This window comes from Pelodiscus sinensis, chromosome 1 (assembly GCF_049634645.1).
Source record: "Pelodiscus sinensis isolate JC-2024 chromosome 1, ASM4963464v1, whole genome shotgun sequence".
NCBI classification, from domain to species: domain Eukaryota; kingdom Metazoa; phylum Chordata; order Testudines; family Trionychidae; genus Pelodiscus; species Pelodiscus sinensis.
In genome coordinates, this window is record NC_134711.1 from 183,600,346 (window position 1) to 183,612,583 (window position 12,238).

At 44.3% G+C, this 12,238-nt stretch overlaps 1 protein-coding gene across 3 annotated transcripts in view; it reads right to left on the bottom strand.

Moving 5' to 3' along the window:
* LOC102460115 (trifunctional purine biosynthetic protein adenosine-3) overlaps positions 1–12,238 on the bottom strand; it is a 56,320-nt gene that overhangs the window by 5,095 nt on the left and 38,987 nt on the right. For all 3 annotated transcript variants that reach the window (XM_075911201.1, XM_006126027.4, XM_075911210.1), the window contains 7 exons: positions 11,498–11,696; positions 9,848–10,099; positions 9,354–9,506; positions 5,991–6,194; positions 5,548–5,679; positions 4,736–4,866; positions 899–1,040 (listed from right to left, as the gene is read on the bottom strand). In XM_075911201.1, the coding sequence (XP_075767316.1) occupies positions 899–1,040; positions 4,736–4,866; positions 5,548–5,679; positions 5,991–6,194; positions 9,354–9,506; positions 9,848–10,099; positions 11,498–11,696 (1,213 nt within the window). The remainder of the gene's footprint in view (positions 1–898; positions 1,041–4,735; positions 4,867–5,547; positions 5,680–5,990; positions 6,195–9,353; positions 9,507–9,847; positions 10,100–11,497; positions 11,697–12,238) is intronic.

The window sequence follows — 12,238 nt, forward strand, 5'->3', positions numbered from 1 at the left end:
AAAAAAGGGCAGACCAAAGCTCATCAGGAATCTATTTTCTACCCTGTCTCATTTTCAGCTGATCAAGGTTGGGAACAATAAAACGTGAGCACATATGTTGTACACATGTCCCAATAATCTCTGCCATAGCTGTCATTTATTTATAGTTGCTTGTTCTTTTTGGTAGTGTCCTCTTCCCTTGGTTTGGTTGGGGATTTCCAACTCCATCACATGCCTACGGTTTTAACATGATAGATATTCTTAGGACTTATAAAAATTGCTCAGCTTCCAATGTCATTGAGTAGTCCCTCTGGTCCTAAATTAGTATAAGTGCTAGGATGTAAGTGACTAGTCAACTACCCGATAAACATAAGCTTATTGGATAGCTGAGTAGTCACTTGACTAGTCGCTTATCTCCCACCCCTTGCCGACTCTATCAGAGAGAGGCAGCGTGGGAGGGGAAGGGGGGGAGAGAGCAGGAGCCAGTGCTGGGAGCAGCTGGCTTACAAGCTGGTTCCCCCAGCACTATCTCCACGGAGGGTAGAGGAAGCAGTGGCGTCCCGTGTGCTGCGCCTCGCTCTTTGAAATGTACAAGAACTGTCCCCAGCAGTTCTGCCTGCAAGGAGGTGTCCAGGATCTGTCGAAAAAGGCTTTCTTTCTCAACAGATGCCCCTCTAGACTGCCGCTTTTTGCTGACAAAGTGCTGAGTCGGCAAAACGTGGTGGCCATGTTTATGCAAATTAGGCACCGGATATTTAAATCCCTGCCTCATTTGCAATGTCAACTTGCCTAATCTGCATTCCTCTGCCGACAGAGGGTTGCAGTCTAGACATACCCCCAGACTCGGTACAATGCTTAACTGTAGCTGCAAAATGTCTTTTGTTGTGTTTGGAAATATACATTAAAACAGCTTATTTACCATCCCACTTTTTGACAAAGGGACCAGACAAAATCCTCATAAATCCTGCAAGACAGATAAGTTCAACTGAGAATTCTTCAAGGACTTTATCAACTGCATTATCAAATTCTATGCGACTTCCATACAGCTTATGGTCAATTACCTACAATATCCAAACAAAAAGGAGAGAGAGAGAGAAACAGAGACATAAATGTGGGATTAATTTACACTCTCATACAACAAGAACATGTTGAAATACCGCACTGTAATAAAAAAAATCTCAATCTCCATACATGATCAAAGAAGGGTGTCCAGATGCTACAAGGATGGGCACTTCAGAAATGTGGGTAAGTAATAAATCAAATCCTGTAGTTTTCAGCTCAGACCATATTGAGCCAAATTAATCTGGAAAGCAGTGGGAATTTTGTCTGTTTAAACTCAGATTAAGGCTACAGGATTTGTACCATTAACGATTCATTATTAGTAATTACCTGAAAATTATAACAAACACCCTAACCCTTCAACTGGCTTATCCAGCTTCAGTTGATATGAGGCCATAAAGCAATCTATGGGGTTTAATCCAATGCAAACCTTAAATCAGTTTAAAATGCAAAATAAGTTTCTTCTCTGCCTCCATCCTCCCCCTTTTAAAACACACACAACACAGGGCACCTCAAAAGGCTGGAGGGCTAATAATAGACATGCTAAGAAGGAACAGCTGGGTAGGGGTGAACAAGAATGAGGACTGCTCTAATTACAGTTTACTCAACTAAAGACACACATTCCATATTTAAATGTGAATATTAAAATTAAACTAAACCATCAAATTATTTTCTTAAAATATCCATATCTTTAAAATAATGAGGCCTGTTAAATATCAATGACATTTACAAAAAAACCACAATTGGCTACTTCTAGACATCATCCCTTTTTCATAAAAGGGATGTAAATTAGACGTATCGCAATTGCTAATGAAGCAGGGATTTAAATCTTCCCCGCTTCATTAGCATAAAAATGGCTGCCACTTTTTTTCGGCACGGAGCTTTGCCGGAGAAAAGCGCCAGTCTAGACGCTGATCTTGCGGAAAATAAAGCCTTTTCCGAAAGATCCCTTATCCCTCTTGAAACCCTTCACAAGTCACTTCACCTCTGAGAGCCTGTTTTCCTTCCCACTCTGTCTTGTTCGTTTAGATTGTGAGCTCTTCAAGACAGAGACTGTCTCTGAGGGTGGGATCTAGAATACACCTACTGATCCCTGCTGCCCCCCCCCTAGGCAGCCGGACACCCATCTCCTGCTTAAGCCTCAAAGTGATTCATGAAGCAGAAGATCGCTCACTGCACACCTCAGTCACATGCAGGGTCCAATGCTGTATGCAACTTCTGAGTATGCCTATGGGACCAAGTGTGGTTCATACTGTAACTTTTAGCCCAGCGGTTAGAGTACTTGCCTGTGATGTAGGAGACCCAGGTTCAATGCCCCCTTCTCAGAGAGGGGGAGAAAGATTTGAAAAGGGTCCTACCACCTCTCAGGAATGTGCTCTAAGTCCTGAGTTAGCTTTGTTGTGGGGCTCTCTCTGCCTTGCCTGTTGAAGCTATTAATTCCACTGTGGATAAATAATGAAAGTGACAAACTCAAGCACTCGACTCCAGGTCTCTTGCCTCCCTCCCAGGCGAGTGCCCTAATCACAGGGCTCCAGAATCATTCCCACTCTCAATCCGGCCCTCAGGACTGTTCTACTGTATGTAAAAGACTTAAAACAGTCATTGGGCCGGAGCACTGGAGAATGCTGCTGCAGTCTACTGGTTAGGGCACCCACCAGTGAAGTAGGAGACTCAGGGCTCAGTCCCTCTGCTCCAATCACACTAGTGTTGCTTATCCACTGGGTAACACCGTCCATAGGAAAGGTAGAGAATCCTGCATCAGAAGGTCCCATAGCTCAGTGGGTAGAACACTCTTCTGAGAGGTGGTAGTCCCTCTTCAAATCTTGCCTCCCCTTTGCCAGGGACTGCGGGGGGACTGAACATGTTACTCTCACATCCCAGGTAAGTGCACTAACTGCTGGGCTAAAAAGCTATAAGGTAGGTACTGCCACTTCCTTCTCACCTTCCATTTCATGAGAAGTGAGTCAGATGCCTAAGTCATTCCTGTAAGAAACTCTTTAGGCACCTAAGATGCTTGACTATGTGACTGGACCCTGATGTCTCCCTGCAGCCTGTCTCCAAGAGATGGGAGGAGTGCAGCTCTTGTCAGCATTGCCACTGGCTTGCATAGGCAGCTCCCCATCTACTGTGCCAGCTGTGTTCAGAGATGCTCCTCTCGCCCTGTGTATTGGATAGGGAGCCTCGGTGCCCAACTCAAGCTCTGTGGAGTGCTGTTTTAGTGATTTTCTAGGTACCTAGAAATTAGGTGTTGTGACACTGAGCCTCGCAATGCCGCAGTCCCTTTATAGATCTCACCCTTATTATATATTAATATGGCATTAATACTATAGAGTCCAGATCACAGACACCATGGGGGGGGGGGGGGGGAGAAGAGGGAAATCGGGGAAGAGATACAATCTCACCCATCTTGTCTGTCTAATATCATGCAAATAGTAATAATAAAAATGAGTAACTGTTTAAGCATCAGATCATGCTGCAGTTGAAATCAATGGCGGATCTTACATTATACAAAATGAAGAATTAGGCCCAATTGATAAAATATTTTTTGCAAACCAAACAAAAATACATAAACCCTGAACAAGGACTTTCTCCATGCTATTTTTAAACTGTAGCCATGTGGGCGATAACATTGTCTGAAACATACGTATTTTCTTACCACAGCTGAATTTAAAAACAAAACAAATTGATTTTGTTCAAACTTTAATAATAAATAGTCATCTCTGAAGAGACCCCAAGCAAAGAAAATATCAGCTCTGGAAGTGAAAGATATAGGTGTGGGGCGGAAGGAGGAAGTGGTAAGGTGTGTCTGCACAGCAGAGCTTAACGTGAAATAAGCTATGCAAATTGAGCTACGTCAATTGCATAGCTTATTTCAAAACTGGGAGCGTCTATACAGCACTTATTTCGAAACAGAGCACTCTTCCTCCAACCTCCCTTACTCCTCGTACAATGAGGGTTACAGGAGCTGGAGTAAGAAGTCCTCCAGCTTGACAATATTTTGACGTTGTTTTGAAATAACTGCCTGCTGTATAGACGTACCCTTAGAAAGAGAGAACAGGGATTTAATTTCAAGTGGTTTGCAATATTAACAATGGTACGGGTTTCTAGGCACACTCCATAAAAAAATCCCAGTAATACCTCTAAGATGGAACTAAAAGTAGCCTATAGATGGGAGACTTAGGGTGTGTCTAGACTACAGAGTTTTGTCGACAAAACTATACCTGCGTCTACACTACCGCTGAGTTCTGTCGACATAACATCGACAGAACTCAGCAGTTTTGTCGACGCTGGTAAACCTCATTTTACGAGACATAACGCCTTCTGTCGACAGAGTTCTGTCGACAGAAGGTGTTATTGCATGTAGGGTTGTGTCTAGACTACAGGGTTTTGTCGACAAAGCATCTTGCTTTGTCGACAGAACTGAATGTAGTCTAGACGCTCTTTGTCGACAGAAGCTTTGTCGACAGTATCTGTCGACAAAACTTCTGTCGACAAAACCCTGTAGTCTTGACGTACCCATAGAGAAGTTAAGTAATTTTTCCAAGGGCACAGACAGCAGCAGAAGAATTCTGGAGTTTCTGGCTTCCAGTCTTGTGCTCCAGCTCCACCTCTCCCCTATAAATATTATTCATTCTTGGCTAGTTTTCCACAGCAGTGAAATAGTAAAATCTAATTCAAAAGGTGAAACACTGCTTACTTTTGTAGGAATGCCAGCTCTTTCCGCTCTTCTTAACCCTTCCACACCGGACTTGTTAGAAATGACAAGAACTATCTGTGCATAGCTAGTTGGCTTTTTTGTGCTAGTTATTAGGGCTTCAAGGTTTGTGCCTAAAAAGGAAAAATAAAAAATAAAGACAAAGTGTTCCTTAGAGGGTAAATATATTGAACATTCTGAGACGACTTTTACAAACAGCAATGTAGGAGTGGCCCCCTGAAGTCAATGGGTATCTTTCCATTTACCTTAGTGAGTACTGGCTTGGATCTCTCTCTCTAATCTCTATCTCTAATCTCTATCTGTATGTGTGTGTGTGTGTGTGTGTGTGTGTGTACACGTACACATAATATGGTTTCATAAGTTAGGCATTTGTAAAACAAACTTTCCAGTGCATGAACTATGCTGCATTTCTTACATTTTGGGCTGCCTGCATGTCTATATAATGCAGTATGAAAGTTTGATCAGTTTGAAAACTGTTGCATCCCTCTGATCAGCTGGTTGATTACTTGGAGATGATATAAAATGTGAGCAAAAGCTACATATGTAGGCATCTCAGAGTTTGCAATAGTAGGTAATGATCATCGGATATCTGATTCAAAATGGCCTAAGACAAAAATCTGTTCTGCCTGCCCTAAGGAGTTGTTCCTTACCATCAATCTCTAGGCACCTGACTGAAAGCTCACTGAAAACCATAGGAACACTTAAAGTAACTTAATGCAGTTTTGGTTCTGGGCCTAAATGTCTTTTTCAATAGCCTATGTTGTACCTTGCTGCAAAGAATGCAAAAGCCTCACCTGTTCCAGAGATGAGAACAGCCACCTTCACTTTGCTTGTCTGGGTTTTGTCTTGGATACAGTTGTGGAAAACCTGTAAACTGTTTGCTTGCAAGGCTTGAAGCAGATTATTGACTTCAACACGGGCAGATTCTTAATGGGAAAAAAAGGGTATTACATGTAAACAAACAGAAATACAGAGGACATAAAAGGACATTAGCACGTCTGAGAATTAGACCAACAGCACTTCTTGTTTCTCACAACTTCAAAACTAACGCTCATTTATCAAACGCTGCTAAGCATGTGTTTTATGCACTGTAACCGGAGTCTTCAGGACTATCATATAAACACACCAATAGAGCAAACATGATAGAGTATCTATGGACCAACTCCTCAGCTAACTATCATGTAGCTTCACTGATTTTCACTGAGGATCTAGCCCTAGGTAAATGAGAATGCAGTACCTCTGTGTTGGGAGATGACTTTCCCTATCCGCCAAGCTTCCTCATGCCTCTGTACATCCTTCAGAACCTGCTGAGCCAGCTGCTTCTCCACCACCAAGACCGCGCCAATCCCACAATTAAATGTACGGGCCATCTCCTCTTCCGAGAGGTTCCCCTCTTTTTGGAGCCAGGAGAAGATCTCAGGTATCCGCCAACTGTGAGCATCTGAAAAAGGCGGAAGCTGTAAATTGCTTGTTGAAGTACAATGCAAGTGTTGAACAGAAAAGATGATGTTGGACACAAATACTTCAATTCCTAGAATATCAAGAGCCAGATTTTCTGGATATGAATTATAAATGCAAAAATGATCAGACCCGGAGCAGTCTCAGTCCAGTGATTTCTGCTGCAATCTAGAAGAACTGGATTTAGTTCCCAATCCATGTCTCTTACTATCTCAATCGGCAGGGTCTGGGATGTGGGAGAAATGTGGTTCAGCCCTCAGAATGTATTAAATGAATAAGGTCACTCAACTGTGACCCATTTGTTAATAGTTAAGAAGAGGCTTTGAGAATGCTTCAGCAGGTGCTCCTGTTAGTCATCCTCTCCTGGGAAGACGACTGCAGTGATAGGCTATAAAATGAGAGAGGGCTCGTCAAATACCAAGAGACAAGATCCCTTTACCATCATGGCAAAATTGACTGGTACACAGCAGGCGCCACATTGCTGAACAAGTCTGCATGATGGAATTAAAAAGGGAGTAGATTTTTTTTCATGTTATATTTAAAATGGTATGCCCGAGTTTTCATGAACTAGTATTCAACAGATTTTAGAGTACAGAAGTGATGTACTCTTAATAAATGAGATTTGATTATCTCAGTCTGTGGAAGGAAGTACAATTTATTATTTAGAACGTGGAACAGGGAGTCATGAGTTCTCTGTTCTACGCTGCACCTGCTATAAACACTGTGTGCTCTTGAACATGTCACTTAACTTTGCTGTGGCAACAGTTGCTTGCTTGTGAAATGTGAATAACAACATGACAATAGGTTATTACAATGTTTAATTCATGTACGTAAAATGGTGTGAGATTTCAGAAAGGTGGGTGTCAAAGTGCAAAGAACCATGATCAGGATGTTATGCACACATTCTTCCTAACATGTGAACTACAGGCAGTCCCCGACTTACGAACGGGGCTTTTCTCGCCCTGGAGCTCACGGGCGGCGGGTCGCCACCCGTGTCCTCCGGGGTGAGAAAAGCTTCTCCCGGTCTCCCTGGTCTGCTGGGGGGGTCCAGCAAAGCCGCTGGACCCCCCCAGGAGACCCGGGACGCCCGAGCAAAGCCGCCGCCTGGGCGGCTTTGCTTGTTTGCCTGGGAGCAAAGCCGCCCAGTTGGGACCCCCGCCGCCTGGGCGGTTTTGCTCCTGTCCCCCTGGTCTGCTGGGGGGATCCAGCGGCTTTGCTGGACCCCTCCAGCAGACCAGGGGGACAGGAGCAAAGCCTTGGAGCACGCCCACAGCGGGACAGCCCGGGCGCGCTTGGGCTGTCCTGCTGCGGGCGTTCTCCGTGGCTTTGCTCCCCATCTCCCTGGTCTGACCAGCAGACCAGGGAGATGGGGAGCAAAGCCTCGGAGCACGCCAGCAGTGGGACAGCCGTGGCGCGCCTGGATTGTCCCGCTGCCCGTGTGCTCTGCGGCTTTGCTCCGCGTCTCCCAGGTCAGCAGACCAGGGAGATGGAGCAAAGCTGTGGAGGACTTGGGCGGTCCCGCCACCCCCATCTCCCTGGTCTGCTGGGGGGGGAGGGTACAGCTAGTGCGCCCCTCCCCCCCCCAGCAGACCAGGCTTTTCCTGCCTACCCCTGGGGTAGAGCAGCTGGGGGCTGCCGGGATGGTCCCGCAGCGCCGCTCCGGACCAACCCAGCAGCACCCCTGCTGCTCTGCCCCAGGCATCCCCAAGTCAGCCGCTGCTGAAACTGACCAGCTCTGACTACAGGAAGCCCGAGGCAGAGTTGCTCTGCCCCAGGCTTCCTGGAATCAGCCGCTGATCAGTTTCAGCAGCAGCTGACTTGGGGACGCCTGGGGTTCTTAAGTTGAATCTGTATGTAAGAACTGGCATCCAGATTCAGCCGCGGTTGAAACTGATCAGTTTCAGCAGCGGCTGACGCCAGTTCCGACTTCCATACAGATTCAACTTAAGAACAAACCTACAGTCCCTATCTTGTATGTAACCCGGGGACTGCCTGTACTAATTGCATTCTAAGGCACAGCAAAAGGGTCTCAAACAATTTAGACTGAGCAGACCTTGCATAATGTTACAGGATGCAAGCAACTCTCTTTTGGTTGTTTTTAAACCATTTGGTTCCTTAAACAAACTTAACCCAAAATATAGAGTTTGAGGGAGAAGAGATTCCAATCTTAAGGCTACATGGTACTTTATAGGCATTCTGAGTGAAAGGGAAAATTCAATTTAAAGATTTAATAAAAATGAATGGTGTTCTAGAAATGCAAATGGAAAGTATGGATTTACCTTGTACCAAGGTGGGCTATAATTTTTGATGGAGGACCACTCCAAGAATTTGTTAAGTGGTCAAGGGCCACATTTGTCTATTGCATTAATGGAGGGAGTATGGGGTCTGATACAGAAGTTGGGTACAGGAGGGAGTATGGGAGGGAGATTGGGTGAAGGAGGGAGTTGTGACCTAGGACAGGAGATTGGGGTGCAGGAAATGCAGGATCTGGGAAGGGGTTTGAATGCACGAGAGGATTCTGACCTGGGGGAGGTATGTAGGAAAGGGTGCAGAGGCTTTGGGTTGTGACCTGGGACAGAGGTGCAGGAGGATTCAGACGTTGCGACCTGGGGCAGGGAGTTGGGTGTGGGAGGGGATAGGGTGCCAGGAGCAGGTTCTGGCTAGGAGGTGCTTACCCAAGGCAGCTCTTGGCTGGCGGCCGAGTGGCCTGCCACTCAAAGCAGCCGACTGCTGGTGCCAGTGTGTGAATCTCGGAAAGGCATGTCCCTTGTGGACGGGTTGCTGCGTGTGCCTGCAAGCACAGCCCAAAAAGTTCCCATTGGCCAGTTTTTAGCCATTGAGAACTGAGAGGAGTGTGCTGGAGGCAAGAGCAGTGCACGGAGGCCTGCCCCAGGGGTGCACACCGCGCAAAGACAAGCATACAGGCGCCAGCAGCCAGCCTCTTTGAGTGGCCTGTGGGGTCGCAGCAGCCAGGGAATCTGCCCGAGGGCAGGATACTGGCAACCTAGAGTATTGCAATGGGCCATATGTTGCCTGGCACTGCCTTATACCACGTCGATGGGCTTTTCAGGTCCATCCCTGCAACTATATACCCCCCCCCCAAATGCATAATTTTAATATTAGGTCCATTTTGCTTCCTTACCTAAAACCACGCCAAATGATTCTGGCAGAACTCTGGGGATATTTTCCAACAGACCCCCTCCAGTGATGTGGGCATAAGCCTTAACATGCCCTGAACGAAGGACAGGCAACAAAGTTTTACTGTAGATTTTAGTTGGGGTTAACAGTAGTTCTCCTGTGAATGTAAATGAAAAAGACTGGATTACAACATACAAATAAATGCACATTGAATTAAATCAAAGAAGCCTAAAAATATCCATCTACAAGACATTGGAAAGCATTTACTGTATTGTAGAATGAATTGAAGTGAAAGATAAAAATGCTCTAATTTCTATATTATAGACCAGTGTTATTACCCATCTGCTCCCACCCTTACTTGTTTCAGTGTTTTTAATTTAGAGAAAAGGGAAAGAATATAGCCAAGTAATAGTGGAATCATTAAAAAAAAAAAGATGTTGGAAAAACAATCATGATGTTATACTTCATGAGAAGAGATATTTGTATTAGTGATGGTACCTAATGTCTGGTCACCACAGCCACCAACTGAAGGAGAAGTGAAATCTAAAGTTGAGTTTTTTACAATCTTCCTTACAAGGCTAAAGCCATTGCTGTGAACTCCAGAGGAAGCTATTCCAATGACAACATCCCCATCAGCAACTCTCTCCAGTTGGGGGAGCATCTGTTCTTGTTCCACGGCACCAACTGCAAATCCAGCGAGGTCGTACTCCCCAGGCAGATACATGCCAGGCATTTCAGCAGTCTCTCCTCCTGCAGGGGACAGGGAAGGAAAAAGAATGAGAGTGAAAGACATTGTGATCAATATACATACGATTTTAAAGTGTTTCCAATCTGATGCAAAGGAATGCACAGGGGTAAACAGAAGCAATGTTTATGGCTTCTGGTCCAAACAGGAGAGAAGTCCTTGTAGACTGCACCATGTTTTAAAAAAAAAAAAATCTAATATTAAAAAAAGACAAAAAAAAAAAAACCAACCAAATAGCATTTGTCACAGGGCTGCAGCTCCTATTGTTGAAACTGATAGGCAAATTGGAATGTCAGGAAATCCTGATTTCTGATAATTAGGGTTAAAATACTATATACTTACATTTGTTCACACAGATTTTTGTCATTGGGTTGGGTATTTAAGAGTGCCTTCTATCAAAGGTTTAATTCCCCTCTGGGGTGTGGCCATGCTACACAGGAACCTGTATTCAAGGATGCTGAATGTATTAAATAATCAATTGTTTCACTCTCTTCCCAATAGTTTAGTGTATCCAGACAGCAACACCACTTGGCAGAACCAGGCAGGCACATCCATACACAGAAGGCCTTACAGGCCTGGTTGTATCAGTACACTCCAATGTGTCTATACCACAGTGCCCAAAACTGCTACTGGGAGCAGAGGTTTTTTCAGTAACTTCTAAACACATGGCAGAGCATTATGGAATGGAGTTATCGAGGCTAACTGAATCAGTGCAGCTGCAATGCTTATGGCTTATAGATTGCAACATTCACCCATACTTGAGCTAAAGACCTTTTCCTAGGTGTTGTGACCATTTTGTACAAATAAGCCTTTCAAAGTGAGACAGTTGCTATATGTAGATGAACTGACAGTACAGCTGTTATAGTTTGTTGTAACTTCTTTTTTTTGCCTAGTGTTAGATAAGACCTGATGTGTTTAAAAGTAGCTCTCTCATGTAACAAAATGTCTGGAGAAATTAGTGATTTGAACAGGTCTGGTGATGTGTGGGGGGGGGGAGAGAGGGAAATAATACAATGTAGGAGACTCATTTGCTCAAGAAACATCACATGATGCATTCTGGAAATCACGTGGGAAATCTGAGGAGCTTCCTTTTTAATGTATTCATTCACCATTCTCTAAGCCGAGGAGGGCAAGACTTGACTTGAAATTAAAGGGACAGAGAAAGAACATTTTAAAAAGATCGACTCTGGAACTACACGCAGTATTTGTGAACAAACAGTACAAAGGTGCTAGAAAGGTGGGTGGAGACTCCATTTCATAAGGCATAGGCAGTTAATCAGTCTCACCAAGTTTCGGTTCACGGCCCCCTCTCAAGACAGCATGGACAGAAAACACTAAAAAACAGCTTTAAAAAAGTGCAGTGCACAAATTTTCAAATCCTCATAGGAGGGGAGTGCTCATACCCAAGAGAGCGCATCCTGCCTTTTTACACGCTTCAGTTATTCCTGCAATGACTGCTTGAGCCACTCCAACATCAAGTTTCCCACAGGCAAAATAATCGAGGAAGAAAAGGGGCTCTGCTCCTTGAGCCAGGATGTCATTGACACACATGGCAACCAAGTCCTGGCCAATGGTGTCATGTTTCTTACACATCTGTGCAATCTGTAACAAGACAGGGAGAGACCGGTTTGTAATTTTTGTATGAATTAAAACACACATCAACAGCTGCGATGTTTCCCAGACAATGTCAAAGCACAAATGTCACTTCAAGTGGATACTTTCGGAAAAACCCCTAATATTGTCAGTGCCATCAAATTAGGATGTATCCTTTATCTAAATCTCTTATTTTTGTGGGGAGGGAGATGTCAATCACAGTATAAGTCACATCTAACTAGAGTGGTTCTCAAGGATACTTCCTCCTCCCGATGGCAACTGGTTAATATTCCTGTTCAACTTTAGTAATTTCTTACGTGAAGGGAAAAAAAAAAAAAAAAAAAAAGTAAAAGGTTTCAGGTTTCTTTAGTGCAATGTAGCAGTTGAAAACAAGGAAGAATCATATGACCATCCCAATCTCCCCAGACCACCAATAAGTAATGCACAGACCACTAGATTTCAAGAAATGACAGAAGCTTTTTTGGGACAGAGAATGAATGATAAATAAAATTGAGAAAGACTTAAAAAAAAATTGACGACACCCCCATGAG